This window comes from Oncorhynchus gorbuscha, linkage group LG02 (genome assembly GCF_021184085.1).
Source record: "Oncorhynchus gorbuscha isolate QuinsamMale2020 ecotype Even-year linkage group LG02, OgorEven_v1.0, whole genome shotgun sequence".
NCBI classification, from domain to species: domain Eukaryota; kingdom Metazoa; phylum Chordata; class Actinopteri; order Salmoniformes; family Salmonidae; genus Oncorhynchus; species Oncorhynchus gorbuscha.
The window spans coordinates 48,974,165-48,992,843 of NC_060174.1; the positions used below are offsets into that span (position 1 = coordinate 48,974,165).

The following is an 18,679-nucleotide window of genomic DNA, read 5'->3' on the forward strand; positions in this document are numbered from 1 at the left end:
AAATGTAATTATTCACACATTTCTAGCCTGTCTAACTATGGTTAACAGGGTTAACATGTTATGCTCAGTTTTCACCCCAAAACACCAGAAAATTGCCAAAAAGAGTACTTGCACTAGTCTTTATTCATATTGAAAATCAGATCAATTGAACTCTCCATGTGGTGTATATTTAAGGGCACGATATATTTGGCTTTTAAAATTATATATGGGTGCATCATTTCTACTTAACTTATCAAAGGGGCACAACAAAAAAGCACTCATTTCGTGGAATGACCCAGTACATGTTAAGTTCTGCCTATTGGACGTTAGTTGCAATTCTCTCATCAAGTTCATTTGTTTATTTGTCATATGTGCATGAAAGACATGGAGTCACTACATGACCAATAATGTATTGTGTTTGTAGTCATTTTTGTAGTAATTTAAATGCATGTTAGTACTTTTGGTATGCTTTTGGAATGTGTCACGTGCAATGAAAATGCATTTTGACTAGGGGTGGGCGGTATGCAGATTTTCATATCATCATACCGTCCTTCTCTCACGGTATTACTGGTTTAGTACACAAGGGGGCGCCAAAAATGCAGAAAAAAAGCCATTGGGTGTCTATTACCAGAATGCAAACAAAATTAGCACAAGTAATAGCGAATTTCCATGGAGGCTGCTACCTAAATATGCTAACTAGCGCAAATGAAAATAAACAAATTGTAAAACCAGGCAGTCCAACTCATAAAGTAATACATATATAGGTAGGAGCTACCAAATGTTATTTTTTTGGTGAGTTTTGATATTTACAAGCGAATGTGAACAAGAGACATTGTGCAAATGAACAAAGTTTTGACGCATGCTTGTCTGAAGGAAGAAGAGTACTGTGTACACGCTGTGTCTGTGTGGTGTCTGGGGTGTCTCTCTACGGCAATGGGCCTGACTGCTCTGCTCAGGAGAAGATAGGGGGGAGAAGCAGACGGCCCTGAAGAGAGAGTGGGAAAAACGCAAGGAAATCAAGCTGCAGTGGCAGCTGTAGATAACTCATGCAAAGGGCTTTGACTTCTCAAACACGGCAGAAAGCTAACAAACTATGATGCTCCGTGATCTTATTAATTCAGCCACTTACTTAGATAACTAGCAAGTTAAACTTAGGGGTTGCCCTAACGCAGAATTCTTCATTTTTAACGCAGGAAAAAAAGTTAAAACGCGTATCTAAAATGCTTTTTTTTGTCATTTCTGCTCAGCATCAAACAAATGTTGTGCTTCACTCCACGCGCTTCTCCACTCTGATGAGAATTCACAAATGGGCTTTCTATCAAAAGACAGGGCTCTGACTGATGTGTAGCCTTTCTCGGGATAGCCAGCCTACTTTTCTCCGGTAAAATGCCAGATTAAGTTTAAGCAAAACATGAGGAAATGTAGCTGGTTACGTTCCTTCTATGATGTTTTTTTTTCCAAAAAAATACCTTGCTTTTTCATTGTAAACTCATTTACTTCTGTTGTCATCTGATTACAATGAAGCTATTTTCTGCCTAATGTGTTGCACGTGTGAAGGAAATCTATAGTTGCACGTCTCTTATCACTCTATTGAAGCAAAAACAACACTGTTGACTATCAATGTAAACCCAGATCCCTGTCAATAAACAGCTGGACTCATCTGCTCCCGCTTTCTCCCATTGTGCAATGTACAAACAAAAGCGTGACTGGCTCAACTGTCCTGGGGAACTACAGTATGGTAAGCTTCATAATGTCAAATAATGTGACAGATGAAAGGAAGAATGCGATCTGTTTTATCTCCTAACATATTGCACAAGTTGACTGCAGGTATTTTCTTAAAAGTGTAGCTACAAATATAAAAATGTATTTTTAAAACTTCAAAATAATTGTTTCAATGGTACTGAGTGTTTTTGAAAAACCAAGCCCGAGGCTATTTCCAAGTACCCTGGTATATGGTATATATGTGTTCACAGCCCAAGCCAAATTTTGACAAAATATATTGTAGCAGCAGTAGCCTATGAGAAGACTTGGAGGCATGGCGTGTTGGGGTGTGGCTTTGTCGTAGTGCTTTTTGGCCTCACCATGTGACGGATTGTCATGCCAGTTAATGTGTTATGTTGTGTTCTCTGGTTGGAGCTTAAGTTTGTACACTGCCTGTTCTGCAGGAGCAATGACACTGACATAATTGCATGTGCTACTGAAGATCTTCTGAAGTTTCATCGTTAATACAGTCAACAGCTAGTGATGGGAAACTGAGGCTTTCACTATATTGTGCTGAAAAACAGTTCATTACTCTGAACAATGCACATTAGTGACATCTTCTGGTCACCATTCAATAGCAGTGTTTAATGATCAGACAAGTGTTTCTTTCTCCACTGTTTTCATCAAAGCGTTGTGGTGCAGCGATAAGTCGTTGGCTTTAGTAGCAGTCTGTTGGAATACACAGAGTTCACATCATGCTTCCCTTTTTTGCCTTCAAGTTTACCATTTTTCAGAAACTGAATCTATGGCATTATTTAGGAGTTTATACTATACAAAATAAAACAAATTATTTAAACAACAGCGCAGAAAATGTGGTTTCACTTCTTTCTTTAAAATCGAAATAGTGTGCCTTTAAACGGGATTTGACCTCATACCCTCAGGTCCTTTGAATGTGCCATAGTTCCCTACTCTACCTGCTAAGATACCAGTCAGGTGAAGCTTTTGTACAAAATCCTAACTATATTTGTACAGTACTTGAGTAAATGTAAAGATACCTGAATAGAAAATGACTCAAGTAAAAGTCACCCAGTATACTACTACTTGAGTAAAGGTCTTTAGCTTTAAATATACTTAAGTATCAAAAGTAAATGTATAAATCATTTCACATTCCTTATATTATGCAAACCAGACGGCGCGATTATAAATGTTTACTTTTTTTTACGGATTGCCAGGGGCACACTCCAACACTCAGAAGTAATTTTCAAACGAAGTATTTGTGTTTAGTGAGTCCGCCAGATCAGAGGCAGTAGGGATGACAGTGGTGTTATTTTGATAAGAGTCTGAATTGGACCATTTTCCTGTCCTGCTAAGGATTCAAAATGTAACGAGTACTTTTGGGTGTCAAGGAAAATGTATGGAGTAAAAAGTACATTATTTTAGGAATGTAGTGGAGTAAAAGTAAAAGTTGTCAAAAAATATAAATAGTAAAGTACAGATATCCCAAAAACTACTAAATAAGTAGTACTTCAAATTATTTTTACTTAAGAGTCAGTGGGACCTCGCATTTTGCAACACAATCGGTTTGAAAAAGCATGTGAAAATATATTCTAAAATACATTCTTTAATCTATTTCAGAATGTATTTTTAAATACATTAAATACATTTTCTGAACCATTTAACATATATTGTGATATACATTTGACCTATATTAATATACACATTTTACATGAATGCTGTTATATATTTTGGAATGTATTTCAAATGTATAAATAAATACAATATTTAGCCAATTTTAAATATTTCACTGTATTTTTTAAATCTATTTAAAAATCTATTTTGTATTTTTTTCTGGTTGGGTTAACACATAGGCCTAATACTAACGTAACCTTTAAACTCTACTGGGTTTCACTCTGTTTTGAACCAAGGTCTGATGTGGTCGAGAGTTGAGTGACTTAGTACAAATGAGTGACCTGCTGCAGGTTAACTGTCTCTGCTCAAACCGACCGGTGTTGTTCAGTAACCAGAGTTATTGGATGGCCCACTGCAAGCACGCCAACGCCACGTTGCACCACAGACTGTCCAGGAGTTGGCGGATGCTTTAGTCCAGGTCTGGGAGGAGATCATCCGCCACCTCATCAGGAGCATGCCCAGGCGTTGTAGGGAGGTCATACAGGCACGTGGAGGCCACATACACTACTGAGCATCATTTTGACTTGTTTTAAGGACATTACATCAGTGTTGGATCAGCCTGTAGTGTGGTTTTCCACTTTAATTTTGAGTGTGACTCCAAATCCAGACCTCCATGGGTTGATACATTTGATTTCCATTGATAATTTTTGTGTGATTTTGTTGTCAGCACATTCAACTATGTAAAGAAAAAAGTATTTAATAAGAATATTTCATTCATTCAGATCTAAGATGTGTTATTTTAGTGTTCCCTTTATTTTTTTGAGCAGTGTATATACCATATGCCACTGACCTTCTTGGAAATATATTGCTTTGTACTTGGTTTGCTTGCATTGAATTACATTTGCGTTATTTCTTAATAACAAAGTGAGCCAGTCAATGAGTCATCCGTTGTGGCGTGTCTCATGGCAGCAGGCGGTTAATTCAAAATCATAACTTGTCTTTTGTTTCCCCATGTCGGTGCTGTTGTTTTAACAGGAAGGCATAAGGAATACACTCCACTCCCTCCTTTGACAACGGTTAGGGGTTTTTACCTGTCCGGCTGGTTCGTCAACAACTGGTCTGACTCCGCTTTAATAGCTGCCTACAGTTTAGCTCCAGTCACATCAGTTATGGTCTAATGGTCTAATGTTGTTATGGTCTAATGTTGTTATGATCTAATGGTCTAATGTTGTTATGGTCTAATGCTTTTATGATCTAATGGTCTAATGTTGTTATGGTCTAATGGTCTAATGTTGTTATGGTCTAATGGTCTAATGTTGTTATGGTCTAATGTTGTTATGATCTAATGGTCTAATGTTGTTATGGTCTAATGTTGTTATGGTCTAATGTTGTTATGGTCTAATGGTCTAATGTTGTTATGGTCTAATGGTCTAATGTTGTTATGGTCTAATGGTCTAATGTTGTTATGGTCTAATGTTGTTATGATCTAATGTTGTTATGGTCTAATGTTGTTATGGTCTAATGTTGTTATGGTCTAATGTTGTTATGGTCTAATGTTGTTGTGGTCTAATGGTCTAATGTTGTTGTGGTCTAATGGTCTAATATTGTTATGGTCTAATGTTGTTATGGTCTAATGTTGTTATGATCTAATGGTCTAATGGTCTAATGTTGTTATGGTCTAATGGTCTAATGTTGTTATGGTCTAATGGTCTAATGTTGTTATGGTCTAATGGTGTTATGGTCTAGTGTTGTTGTGATCTAGTGGTCTAGTGTTGTTATGGTCTAATGTTGTTATGGTCTAATGTTGTTATGGTCTAATGTTGTTATGGTCTAATGTTGTTATGTTCTAATGTTGTTATGATCTAATGTTGTTATGGTCTAATGGTCTAATGTTGTTATGGTCTAATGGTCTAATGTTCTAATGTTGTTATGGTCTAATGTTGTTATGGTCTAATGGTCTAATGTTCTAATGGTCTAATGTTCTAATGGTCTAATGTTGTTATGGTCTAATGTTGTTATGGTCTAATGTTGTTATGGTCTAATGTTGTTATGTTCTAATGTTGTTATGTTCTAATGTTGTTATGTTCTAATGTTGTTATGTTCTAATGTTGTTATGGTCTAATGGTCTAATGTTGTTATGGTCTAATGTTGTTATGGTCTGGTGTTGTTATGATCTAATGGTCTAATGGTCTAATGTTGTTATGGTCTAATGTTGTTATGTTCTAATGTTGTTATGTTCTAATGCTGTTATGTTCTAATGTTGTTATGGTCTAATGGTCTAATGTTGTTATGGTCTAATGGTCTAATGTTGTTATGGTCTAATGTTGTTATGATCTAATGGTCTAATGTTGTTATGGTCTAATGGTCTAATGTTGTTATGGTCTAATGGTCTAATGTTGTTATGGTCTAATGGTCTAATGTTGTTATGGTCTAATGGTCTAATGTTGTTATGGTCTAATGTTGTTATGATCTAATGGTCTAATGTTGTTATGGTCTAATGGTCTAATGTTGTTATGGTCTAATGGTCTAATGGTGTTATGGTCTAATGGTCTAATGTTGTTATGGTCTAATGTTGTTATGGTCTAATGTTGTTATGGTCTAATGGTCTAATGTTGTTATGGTCTAATGTTGTTATGGTCTAATGTTGTTATGGTCTAATGTTGTAATGGTCTAATGGTCTAATGCTGTTATGATCTAATGGTCTAATGCTGTTATGATCTAATGTTGTTACGATCTAATGTTGTTATGATCTAATTGTCTAATGTTGTTATGGTCTAATGGTCTAATGTTGTTATGGTCTAATGGTCTAATGTTGTTATGATCTAATGGTCTAATGTTGTTATGGTCTAATGTTGTTATGGTCTAATGTTGTTATGGTCTAATGTTCTAATGGTCTAATGTTGTTATGATCTAATGTTGTTATGATCTAATGTTGTTATGATCTAATGGTCTAATGCTGTTATGGTCTAATGGTCTAATGTTGTTATGGTCTAATGTTGTTATGGTCTAATGGTCTAATGTTGTTATCGTAGAATGTATGCACACATGACTGTAAGTCGCTTTGGATAAAAGCGTCTGCTAAATGGCATATATTATTATTATTATTATTATTATTATTATCAGTCACTGTCCACCTCGAACCACTCAAAAGAGTTCGTCCCAGGACATGTGGCTGCTGTTTAGGTCTTTTGCTTATCAGAGGAAATGCTGGGCTTTTTGTTCAGGCTAGTGCTGCCGGGGCTTGCGTGTAATTGGTACTTCCTGATCTTTGAGATGAAAGGTGATATTGAATTTAGGTTGGTGTCTCTCTCTTTCATCACTCACTATGAAGTGTTATTACCTAAAGCCCATAATCAGGTTTGCTTAAACAGTAACTTTTTAGAGAGTAAGGATTTTTTGTACAAATGATTTTGGGGTGTATATCAAAGTCTCTCTGTTTGCTCAGTTTGAGGGTAATTTCCTGATTCCTACAATTCTAAAAGTTTGCCTAATTTATTTGACAAAAAAAGCAGTCATTGTGTAGAGAATCATTGTACCATCTAAACCGCTTTGAAATATATTTTCCATAACCAAAAATATTGTATTTTCAGCTGTTTGAAGCTGGTGTATAAAACCGAAAGTGAAAGGAAACGTAGGAATGGGCCGCATAGAAATAGCGCATATAGAACATATCTACGGCTTCTTATACTTCCTTTCAATAAGAATGACAGATCAATAACTCACATTTCTATGTGAATTTGGTTGGGTTGCCCAAAAAGTGACCTATTGCGACCTTAACAAATCATATCCCTCCTCCAGTTAATCGGGGAAGATGCTCTGAGGAAAATCATTCTAATCAGCTACTCCCTGACTCACGGCCCATACCCCCGAGACATTTACCCCGGCCCCTCCTCTTACCCCTACCCCTTCCGCAAACAACACCCCCTCCCCTCCTGTCCTGTACTGCCATGTCCTTCCCCTCTTCCTCTCACTCTGCCTCCGCCTGAAACACTGAGCTTGCAGCTCCCTGGTCCTTCGTCTGCTCCTTCTGTTACCAATGACCCCATCATTCCTCCTAAAGAGCTCCGCCATCTGAACAGACTTGACGGGGATGAGAGGGCTAGAGAGCGAGAGAGAGGGCAGTTGTGTTAAGGAGAGAGAGAGCGACAGAGAAAGAGAAAGAGATACAAAGAAAGAGAGGATAGTAGTAAAGGAGAACTGGCTGGGTGACTCGGATGACTTTGTGTTGGATCACCTTTAGTTGACCATTCAGTAGTGAAATCTCTCCTCTGACCAACCTGCAGGATTGGCATTTTCTAGAAGCTCAATATTGACAGGTATGTTTTTCAATCTACTCAAAAAAAAAATTAAAGCAGAAGAAAATAAAAAATGTTTTATGTGAAAAAGCCTAAACTGACTGAAGGACTTCAAGTAATGACTCCCAAAATGAGTGGACAAAACCCAAGTTAATCAGTAGTCCCATTGAAATGTGGCTTTCATTATGGCTCAAATTCACCTTTTCAACATTGATTTGGGAGCTGTCGTGTCTCTACACACCAAAGCCATCAATATACATGGTTATAAATGGCTCTGGGACACACAACATGACAATGGTAACATGAACTTCCTCACTTTTTGTTTTCAAAACCAAGCCCTCAGATTGGGTGTTGCTCAACTCTCCTAACAGTTAGAGATAGAAAATGCTTTGCAGTAACAAACCCATAAACATTTTTACAAAAGTAGTACTACAGGCTTGGGAAGCAATTGTATGTGTTTAATGAGTGGTAGTTTAAACAGGCAGTTTCCCATGATTTCCTGTCACACTCCAAGACACGCCGAGACTCCCTGCGTCACCTGGATTAGCGTGAAACCGTGCTCGGGATTATGTGAAGTTGCAGGGATGACAGTAAAGCTGTGCTTTCAATGGGACTGCCTCAATGAATTTATCTCAACCTAAGCTGGTAAGCCTATGGCGTTGCTCTGGGCTGAAGGCATGACAATGGCCCTCGAAATGAGTAACTGAAAATGGGTGATGGTGTTGACTGAGAGCAAATGTGAATGTTTATTTAGCTGCGGCGGGGTTAATCGTCTCGTATGCTGAGATGACGTTGGGCACGTTCTTCTGTTTTATATGTTGTCATTTCTTCCGTCGTGTCAAACCCCCACCTCTCCTACTGCAGGGATGGTGTGACCGTTCTGAATGCCCGTGCCATATTCTGTAGCCATGTTGACAGGAGATATCGTGGTTTTTCTTTTTTTTTGCGGTATTATTGGCACTGACATCACACACATACTATGTGGAATAACAATGATAGTGTTACCAGATGATACGAACCAAATATGCGTCTCCAACTGAGCTGTCTCCAGTGCATTTTCCGGATGACATACGTCATGGTTGTTCTGTATAGGGGTCGTCAGGTCAGACACAGCATAAAAGTATATAACAGGATTGTAATGTGTTGAAGGCTGTAATCCTGTCAGTGAAGTGGATCGGTACAGCCTGTCATGTAACACAGCAGAGACAGAGATGTGACAGATACAGGGACAAAGACAGAGACAGGGACCGAGACAGAGACCGGGACTGAGACAGAGCCCGGGACCGAGACAGATACCGGGACAGAGACATGGACTGAGACAGGGACCGAGACAGGGACCGAGACAGGGACAGGGACAGGGACAGGGACCGGGACAGGGACTGAGACAGGGACTGAGACAGGGACTGAGACAGGGACTGAGACAGGGACCGAGACAGAGACTGAGACAGGGACCGAGACTGAGACTAGGACCGAGACAGGGACCGGGGCCGAGACAGGGACATGGACAGAGACAGGGGCAGAGACCGAGACAGGGACAGAGACAGGGACCGAGGCCGGGATAGAGTGGCACTGAGACAAGGACAGAGACTGAAACAGGGACAAAAACAGGGACCGGGACATATACAAAGACAGAGACTGAAACAGGGACATAGATATACACGGAGACAAGGACAGAGACAGGGACTGTGGCAGAGACAAGGACAGGGACAAATAAAGAGACATGGACAGTGACCAAGACTAACAGGGACTGAGACAGGGACTGTGGCAGAGACAAGGACAGAGACCAGGACAGACACCGATATTGAGACAGGTACAGAGACTGTGACTGACAGGCCTGTTGTGTTGTCTGTCTGCAGCTACATGACGGACGGCGGGCTGAGCCGGTACACGCACTGCCTCAACCGCCTGCCAGATGGCATGGCCGCCGTCCGAGAGACGCTCCATCGCAACACATTCAAGGGCCAAGGGGACGCCACTGACAGGTAGGTCAGCACCACCCCTTCCCCTGTCCCCTCACCCCACCTGTAGTGTCTGGGTCAGGTGAGGCTTCTGTACAGTCACACGTTCCTATCGAGGAACCATGTACCGGACAGAGGTTTACTGTAAGTTTGGCCAGTTTTGGATTGGTTTGTGGATTAGGTCCCTGCTTCTGCCAAAGAATCCAGTAGAATGTTGAGTCATCCAATAGGATCAGTCTAGAAGCAACAGAGCTGCCATTGTTGGGAGGCTGACTGAGTCTGAGTGAAAACAGACTGCATTTTCCTCAGTGCTACAGGCTATGGATGGGTAATGGATGGTTTCGGAGTAGACAGTAGACACTCACAGCACCCCCCCCCCCCCCCGTCATTGTCTTCAGCCAACCAACTCCTTTTTGGGGGTATTTTGGTATTTTATTAGGATCCCCTAATAATAATACTCTTCCTGGGGTCCACACAAAACATGAAACATAATACAGAATGACATAATACAGAACATCAATAGACAAGAACAGCTCAAGTACAGAACTACAAAATATCAAGGTCCAATAGGGAAGAGGTATTGTGCTGTGAGGTTTTCCATTATCTTTAAAAATATGTATTTTTAAAACTGGTTTGCTGTTCATTTCAGCAATATGAGAAGGGGAGTTCTCTAATGGCTCTATACAACGCTGTACGCTCTCTTGATTCCTCTCCCATGTGCCTGTGTTACAGATCTAGACTACATTGCAGGCTCATCTCTTTTCTGATTCCCTCGTGGTGTTTACAACCTAAGGAATGGAGGTCAGAGAGGTACACAAAGACGATCCAGCTGTGTTCCTCCGCACAGAAAACTGCCCTGTGGGCTTTACGCACAAACCAACAGGGGTTGTCCTGATTTATTGATGAAGGTGTCTACAGTTGTGAACAAAGGTTTACACCAGAAAGGACACTACTATCTTAAATAGACATCACAGATGGTACGGCAACACAGTCAACACTTGTTAACAGTACCGTTTTTGGTTTGGGCCTTTGTCGAGAGATCAAGAATTCCGTCGGGGGGGGGGGGTAATTAATTAAGGTGGTTCCACGTATTAACAAGATTAGTATAAAGCACAAACCCGGTGCCAGCCCACCTCCCACAGAGTTAGAGCTAATGGGACACATTAGAGGGGTTCTAGTGGCTGTAATAATGGACCACCTTACACGAGAGCAGCTGAGCTCACTTACTGGCAGGAATAACAACCATAACAGCAGAAACAGTATCGCTACCATTGATAATTGCACGGACTTCTGTCATGCACGTTCGCAAAGAAAATGACCATTTTATTGCCGTACCTATGCCGTCTTTCGTGTACCTGTGTAACTGTACATGTAGTCTAGACGCATGAGGGTGCCGATTCTTTTTACTCGACTCTCCATCCTGCAGAATGTTAGATAGTCCCACCCCACGGTGTCCAACCTGTCTGGACACAGCCCTCTTTACTCCAGGCATGGAAACTCAGTCCTCCTTCCCCCCTGTTACCCTGGGCTCCAGTGGAAAGTCCACAGGCCACGACTCGACACAGACACACTGAGCTTCTGCTTCCAACGGGAGACATAGAGGACCAGCAAACTCTGGCAACATGGCAAACCAGTTGTTTTGTCATAAAAAAAAATAGAAAAAATAGAAATACTTTTTTTTACCTCTGTTTCATCTGCTCTTTGTTATACATCTTTAGAATTGTAAAGATTGCGCGGGCATGGTCAGGTGAAGATTGTGACAACAAGAACAAGAGAGCCTTAATGAAAACCTACTTTTGCGTCTTTTTTTTAACCAACGGTTCAAATTAGGTGACCGAGAGGAAGTAAAATCAGACCTGTGATGTGGCTGACAGGACGGTGTAAGCTGTGTCCTAACCATGGCTGTGTAAATGTATGCATGTGTATTCTGGAGGCTCAGAGCCAGTGTGTGTGTGTGGGGGGGGGGGTCTGGTAGCAGTCCGCTGCCTCGAGGCAGTCTGAGGTAGACAGAACAGTGTAACCTGGCACCCTGCCTGATTACATGCGCTCTTCTCCCCCAGCCGTCGCAGTTGCTCAGCCTTATTGTCTTTGAGATGCTGACAACGTTTTTTTTTTTTAAAGCCCCTACGCTGTGTCTCTCGGACTCTGATCGATGCTCCACTCTGTAATCTCAGCCCTACAAGGGCTTTTTGAAAGCGGCATTTTTGAAGGGAGGACTGTGTTGTCTCAGACAGAGATGCATCGGATATTTGATTTGATGTCGAAACCTGGCCCGTTTTTATAGTTCTTACAGTAGTTCCAGAGTACTTGTGTTCGCCAAAACCTCTTTCCACCGGTCTGTTTGAGCATTTGCGCTGCGTTTAGCTCGGCTGCATTTCAAGTGAGAATCCATCCCCTCAAAGCTACACCTACAGTACAAACATGCATTTGTATTCAGATGATGATTAGAGAGGCATACACACACGCAGAGGAGTGGAGCACCAGCAATGTATGTGGGAGTAGCAGAGTGCGCTGGAGGGGGCTTGAATGTGGTGGAGAGGAAAAAGAGAGAGGGGAGGATCTTCCGTGTCTCATTGCTCTAGCCCTAGGACTCTCGACTGTACACACACACACACACACACCTCAATCAGAGAGAGAACTAGCAGGGAGGGGCTCTACTCCAGTCTGTCGGGGAGCACAATGCTGATAGCTTAGAATCCTCCGGTTTTGTCTGTCTGAGCTGAGGGCTGATAGTGATCAGTGATAACCCTATGCTGTCTGGGTGGCTGTCTGGGTGGCTGGCAGAGGGCTGTCGTCGTGACCGTGCTGTCTGTCTGCTGGGCTGCTTACCTGTTGAGTGCAGCTCCTTGGTGTGCAGACCGGGCTCCGGCTCTGCTCTGTTATGCATGCAGTGGGAATGAGAGGCTGTCTGCAACGCAAAGGGACAAACTGGATACAGAGAACAATATAACAAAGTGGAGAATGTAAACTGCTGAGTAAGTGTTTTTTTTTGTATGTTTATTAATGTGAATTGGCATGTTTTAAATGTGATGTGGAGGAATGAGAACGTTCTCAGGGTCGGTGTGATCGGACGGGATGTCACTCGGGCCCGTTTGCTATTGAAAGACTTCCTATCTCGTGTAATGTTGATGAACGCCCACTGGCCCACTGGCTCTCTTACCCAATCACAAGCTAGAAGTCCAGCTGTGAAAACCAGAGGAACAGCCCACTACACAACAGATAAGTGAGCAGTGTCATTGGGCTCTAACGGTACAAGCAGAAAGTGTGAGAACTTACGGCGAGAATGAGCATTCTTTATGTCCATGTGATTTGTGCCCTGGGAAGAAGTGAAGGTCCTCCCTTGGTTCTCTAGGGATGACACTATGCCGCTGGAACACGGGGAACGGCTACGAAAGGTTGACGACCTCCTATGGAGTTCACGTCAGTAGCTTCTGAGCAGATGCCACTTGTTGACACAGTTAAAGGCGGCCCATGTGATTTAGTTTAGGACACGGTGTGATATTGGCTGAAATCTTGGCAACACTACGTGAACACAAGCACCATATTGTTTTATTGTCTAGGAGTTAAACCAGAGAGATAGAGGAGTCCAGAGTGGTGTGAAAGTGATTTAGCGATGTGTTGCTGGCTGTGTTACATGCCCGTCCCCAGGAGCTGTGTGTGCAAACACAACGTCTGGAAGAGAGGAAGAGCGATGGGACAACGTGTTTTATCTGTTCATCTGGTTAAGAAACCACCACTTCGCAGAGCAAGATCGACACAAGCGATGCATTGGAACATCTGACGGCTGAATGGATGGATGCAGATATATTTGCACATGATTGGGCTGTTGTATGAGAATCAGATGGAAAGCCAAGCCTATACGGAAAACAATGAATGAAAATAGCTTTTTTTTTGTTACATCTCAGCTCTTGACCACATGTCATGTGGATAGGAAGAGAGGCCTCTTCAAACTCCTCGCCACGCTGATGTGAAACTACATTGTGTTTGGCCCTTCAGTCAGAGTGTTTTGAAATAGAGGCGTTTCACACCCTAAATTGTGGTAATTGAGTGCTCCGGACAATACCTTGATTATGCTTGAGAGGAATAACACCCTGCAGCCGATTGGCATGCAAATGAGTCGGCGTGAAAAGGAAGCAAGGAAGGGAAGGTGTAAATCGTACTCTGTCACCTGGAGCGATGGATGATGGAAGTGGATTTAATGTGGCAGTGGATGAAGTAATCTGTCATTTCCATGTGTCTTTCTCTGCAGAAGCAATAGAATGTTCAACACTCAGAGAGCGATAACAAAAGAACACTCAACGCTAGTGTGACTCTATCAGCCTTTGTTATTGTGGCATGTCATGTTGTGGATTTGAGCTGCATTTTGAGCTTTGATTGTGTGTTTATGTTTGGACAGAGGAGCCTCTTATTTTCCACCATAATTTGCAAATAAATTCATTAAAAATCCTACAATGTGATTTTCTGGATTTTATTTTCTAATTTTGTCTGTCATAGTTGAAGTGTACCTATGATGAAAATTACAGGCCTCTCTCATCTTTTTAAGAGGGAGAACTTGCACAATTGGTGGCTGACTAAATACTTTTTTGCCCCACTGTATGTCTGCTTGAGTAACTTTGCGTGTGGGGGGTGTGTGTGTGTAGAGCACTACTCCGCCCTGTGACCTGCTATTCCACAGTCCAACTCCAGCTCCCACCGTCTCAGCAGAGTAACACTGGAACAAGGAGAGGGAACTCTGCTTGGGTTCACATCAGAGATGTGAAATCACAGCCGGACCAGGCCAGAGGAGCCCATAACACATGATCACTCTGGGTCAAATGTTTTGCTGGTAGCAGCTAGCAGCCAATAGCTTGCAAAGAAACTGGACTACTTAAGGTACTGCACATGCTCAGAAAAGAAACAATTTGACTTAGCTAATTATATTTAGGTCAGCTTGTCAGCAATGTCTTTTTTTCGTCATTTCTTTTTCATTCTGAACCGAATTTATTCAGAAGTAGAATGTTTTTTTTTCCAGGACAGCTGAAACTACAGAATACAGTGGAAATTGTGTCATTTCTCTGCTGCTTGATTACTACACTCATTTGAGAGACAGACATGCGCGTCAGAAAGAGAGAGCGAGAGAAAGAAGGGGAGAGAGAGGGAGAGAGAGACTGAGTCTGTCGAGAGATTTGTTGTTCTGCTGAATTCCTGGCAGTCCTCCGGCTTTGAGGCAGCCATGCCATTACACACGACTGGCTTCAGAGGTTTGGGCTGCTAGCCTGCTAGCCTGGAATGTGCCAATCAACCTCCCTCTACACACTGAATCTGAAGCTAAATGTATAGCGGTCCCGTTTTATGATGCACTGTTAGAAAAAAGGGTTCTTAAAGGCTGTCCCCTTTTTGGTTCCAGGTATAAAATAAAAATCTTGTTCCAGGTAGAACCATTTTGGGTTTCATGTAGAACCCGCTCTGGAAAGAGTTCTACTGGAACCTAAAACTGTTCTACTTGGAACCAAAAGGGTTCTACCGGGGACCAAAAAGGGTTCTTCAAAGGGTTCTCCTATAGGCACAGACAAAGAACCGTTTTACGTTCTAGATGACAACTTTTTTCTAAGTGTGCGTAAAAAAAACACGCATATAAATATAATACTACATTTTATATTTTATGCTTGTCAAGTGCGGTTCTGCTATATGTGTGTTGTTGGTTTCTGCTTATGAAGCAAATTTAAAATATGGGTCAGTCAGCTTATTAGAGTTTGTTTGTTAACAGTCCTGGGCGACCACCTTACTTTCAGTCAAGATCTTTGTGAAATGCATGTCACTTGAATATCACTGGAAAGTGAAGAGATATTGAACATGACCAGGGGGCTGGTTTGGCTTTCTTGCTTAATGTTGATGTTTTCCTCTGAGTTAGTGAGTCAGCCATTTTTAAAACTTGATCCCTGACCTGGGGACATGACCCTGAACAATCCTTTTAAGGGAAAGCAGGGAAAGAAAATGAGCCTCATTGGAATGTACAATTTAGATTGGCTTAGGAAAATCCACCAACGTGTCCTCCTGGGCTTGTTGTCTTTACAAATACCCCCCAAGCACCATCCACCTGGCAAAATAAAAGCATTTGGTTTGGACAAATGTGGGTTTAAAGCGCTTCTTAGGTTAGCTGTTCTGAGATCATGTTAATAGCTTATTATTGTTTGAACATCTCAGAGGTAAAGCTGTTCTGAGATCTGAGGCTTACCTACCTATGTTTGAAGGACCTCACAGGTCCTGTTCTGTTTTTATCAGCTCTAACTTGGCTGTCTGGATGGTGACTCAGAAGCTGAAGTGGTGTTTGAAGTACTTCCCAGGTTAACTCTGCTCCCAGTTCAGATTACTCCCCTCTGTGGCAGTTCTGTGTTTGTGTGTGTGAGCCCCCCCCCCCCCAGTGTGTGTGTGTGGCTGCCTGTCTCGCTGCAGGGGGAGAGATCAGTCAGTCAGTAAGTCAGTCAGTGTGCTGTAGCGGAGGACTGAGTAGGACGGGGGAAGTGTAGTCAGTCCAACTTCAGCTGCTTCCCTCAGCGAGCTCCTAGTAGCTCCTACTGCAGCCAGGGGATATCACAGTGGGCTGCTACTGCTGCTGGCTCTCTCAGGTATGGACAGACAGACAGACAGACAGACAATTCTGCAGGACCACAGCCATGTGGGTCTGAGTTGGCTTTGGCTCACTATCATTGTCTTGTTTGTGTGAGATTAGAATAGAGAATCTTTATTTGTGGTGTTGTGGAGCTATACAATTTTGTGTTGGAGTTTAAAACGGGTACATTTCTTATACATTTTTACAGGTGTGTTTGTTTTAATGGATTCTTTTTAGATGTAGTGAATATGTGACAACCTTCACAGGAGCTCCTAAAATGGCAGCTAAATGTAATTTATCCTTGAATGTAGCGCATCGCTTAATGTCAGGCCACGTGTTCCTATTCATGCATGCAAATTGTCCTTAAACAGTGTTGCTCCTTTTGAGTGATGTGTTTTATTAATGTGAGCGGTTCATTGCCGAGTGCTGAAGGCCTACAGACAATGGTTACAGAGAGCTTCCCTCTGGGCACAAGCTGGTTGAATCAATGTTGTTTTAGCGTCATTTGCCAACGTATTGTGCCGTAGAATCTGTGTGGAAAACACATCGGATTTGCAGAAAGTCATTCACTGTTGTTTTGAGGATGACATTTCATCAACAGAATTGTGTCATTAATGCTAACCAATTTTCAACATAGACAAACCTTGTTTAAAATATGTTGAATTTGTGCCTTTGAATCAACGTCAGGCCTTTGATGTTATATCCGCTATCGGGAAAAAACAACAGGCTGGGCAGCACCTCCGACTGAAGAGTTGATCTATCTACAGCTATCCATTTGGTCTCCCATCCAGGGTTTTAACGTAGCCCAGCATTGATATTTGCCAATGACTACTACCAATGTGCTGTTGTGAGAATGACTATTGAGAGATCTCTTAATAACTAAATAGATTCACTGTTGCTATTGAAGTTATTCCAAAGGGAAGGTTTAACAGAGAAAAAATAAATGTAACCAAATGTAAGTCAAAAACTTAGTGTTCAAAACATTAAGAGCATCTTCCTAATATTGAGTCCCCCCCCCCCCCCATTTTGCCCTCAAAACAGCCTCAATTTGGTCGGGGCATGGACTCTGCAGGATGTCAAATGCGTTCCACAGGGATGCTGACCCATGTTGGGTCCAATGCTTCCCGTGTTTACCTCTATAGCAAATTTCCGGTCTGCTGAGCACAAACTTTTAACGTTGTGAAACTTCTGTGCAACTTCCAGTGCGTGTTTACTGTGAACACTGAGGCTGAACCCGCTTTGAGTTAGTTTCAGACAGTGGTCAAGTAGGCTACCGTGGCTATTTAAGTGATAATAACCGAGAAGCCGTTGTTTGGAGGATATATTGGCACGGGTGCTGTTAGGCCAGAGACAAAGTCAAGGGCCGGCAAATCGTGCCAATATATCCTCCAAACTCCGCCTTCGATGGCATTATTACTGTTGCACAGCGAGTTACCAACATATACAAATAATGATTTACATATTTTCATTCAAATCTTTATTATTATGACATTATTCATACTATTTCATCCTTCCACAAGATATAGTCCCGACACAAATCTAAGGTTGCTACCCAAGCCGGCTGGTCGTTCGATCTATCGGTTCGGTTGCCAGAGACGACACCCAGTCGTTCAGTCATTTTGTTCGGTATCTATGGACGCAAGCCAGTCGTTTGTTCGAAATGTTCCATTGCCATATTGGCTTGCAGCGTCCTTATCCCTTGCTTGCTAGTGTAACCCTCTCACCAGGCTCGAATTTGACTCTCACGATATGACCTTACTTAGAATATCTCCACGAATGTTAGTTAAGAAGGACGTCTCCAAGAAGAATCCCTATTGTAAACTCACTAGGGTGATGACAACGAGAGTATTAACTTCAGATAGAACAGACATAGGTTCAAGGTCTATATGATCGCATTTTCAATGTGCCACATCAAAAGAAATAAAAAGGAATCAACCCCAATGGTTTCTCACAACCTATGCCCAAATGACTTGCAAAGCCTGCTTAAACCCGTTGGCGCGCGTTGGAGCTCAAAAGAAATGACGACACACATAAAGTCCCGAAGCACCCCACCTCACGACTCGTAGATATTCCCTCGGCAGTTCCGTGCAGGTGTCCTCACGAGATCCACAGCAAGCACGGCTATCAATGCAGACGGTACTCCTTAGCAGCAACAGATATCCCATGGAAACATGCACTCGTTAATCTTCCACAAGCAATTCTCTCCAGAGAATTGTTGTTTGTTGCAAGGAACCACTTTACAAAATAAAATGCATCATTATTCCCATACCATTATTACAGAGAATCATGCAAATTATGCTACCCTCTGCCTATTGGCTACTTAGCTTATTCAAGACCGTCTCTAAATACAACACTGCCCCTTTAAGACAAAAAAAAGCTCTTTACCTGACTTGCTTTCCAAAGGTGTCTAGAAGTGTACACGCTTTGACCACTCATGCTGTAAACACAGTCCAGTTCAAAGTGAATGGCACAGATCCATATATGGCAATGGTCTATTTTGCATACAGGCCTACTGCAGCTCTGATTGG

At 42.0% G+C, this 18,679-nt stretch overlaps 1 protein-coding gene across 15 annotated transcripts in view; it reads left to right on the forward strand.

Annotated features, from left to right (window-relative positions):
- LOC124003629 (neuron navigator 2-like) overlaps nt 1-18,679 on the forward strand; it is a 139,870-nt gene that overhangs the window by 71,489 nt on the left and 49,702 nt on the right. For 13 of the 15 annotated variants that reach the window (XM_046312137.1, XM_046312051.1, XM_046312113.1 and 10 more), the window contains one exon: nt 9,461-9,586. The exons of the other annotated variants lie outside the window; for them this stretch is intronic. In XM_046312137.1, coding sequence (XP_046168093.1) covers nt 9,461-9,586 — 126 coding nt within the window. The remainder of the gene's footprint in view (nt 1-9,460; nt 9,587-18,679) is intronic. 15 annotated transcript variants of the gene reach the window in all.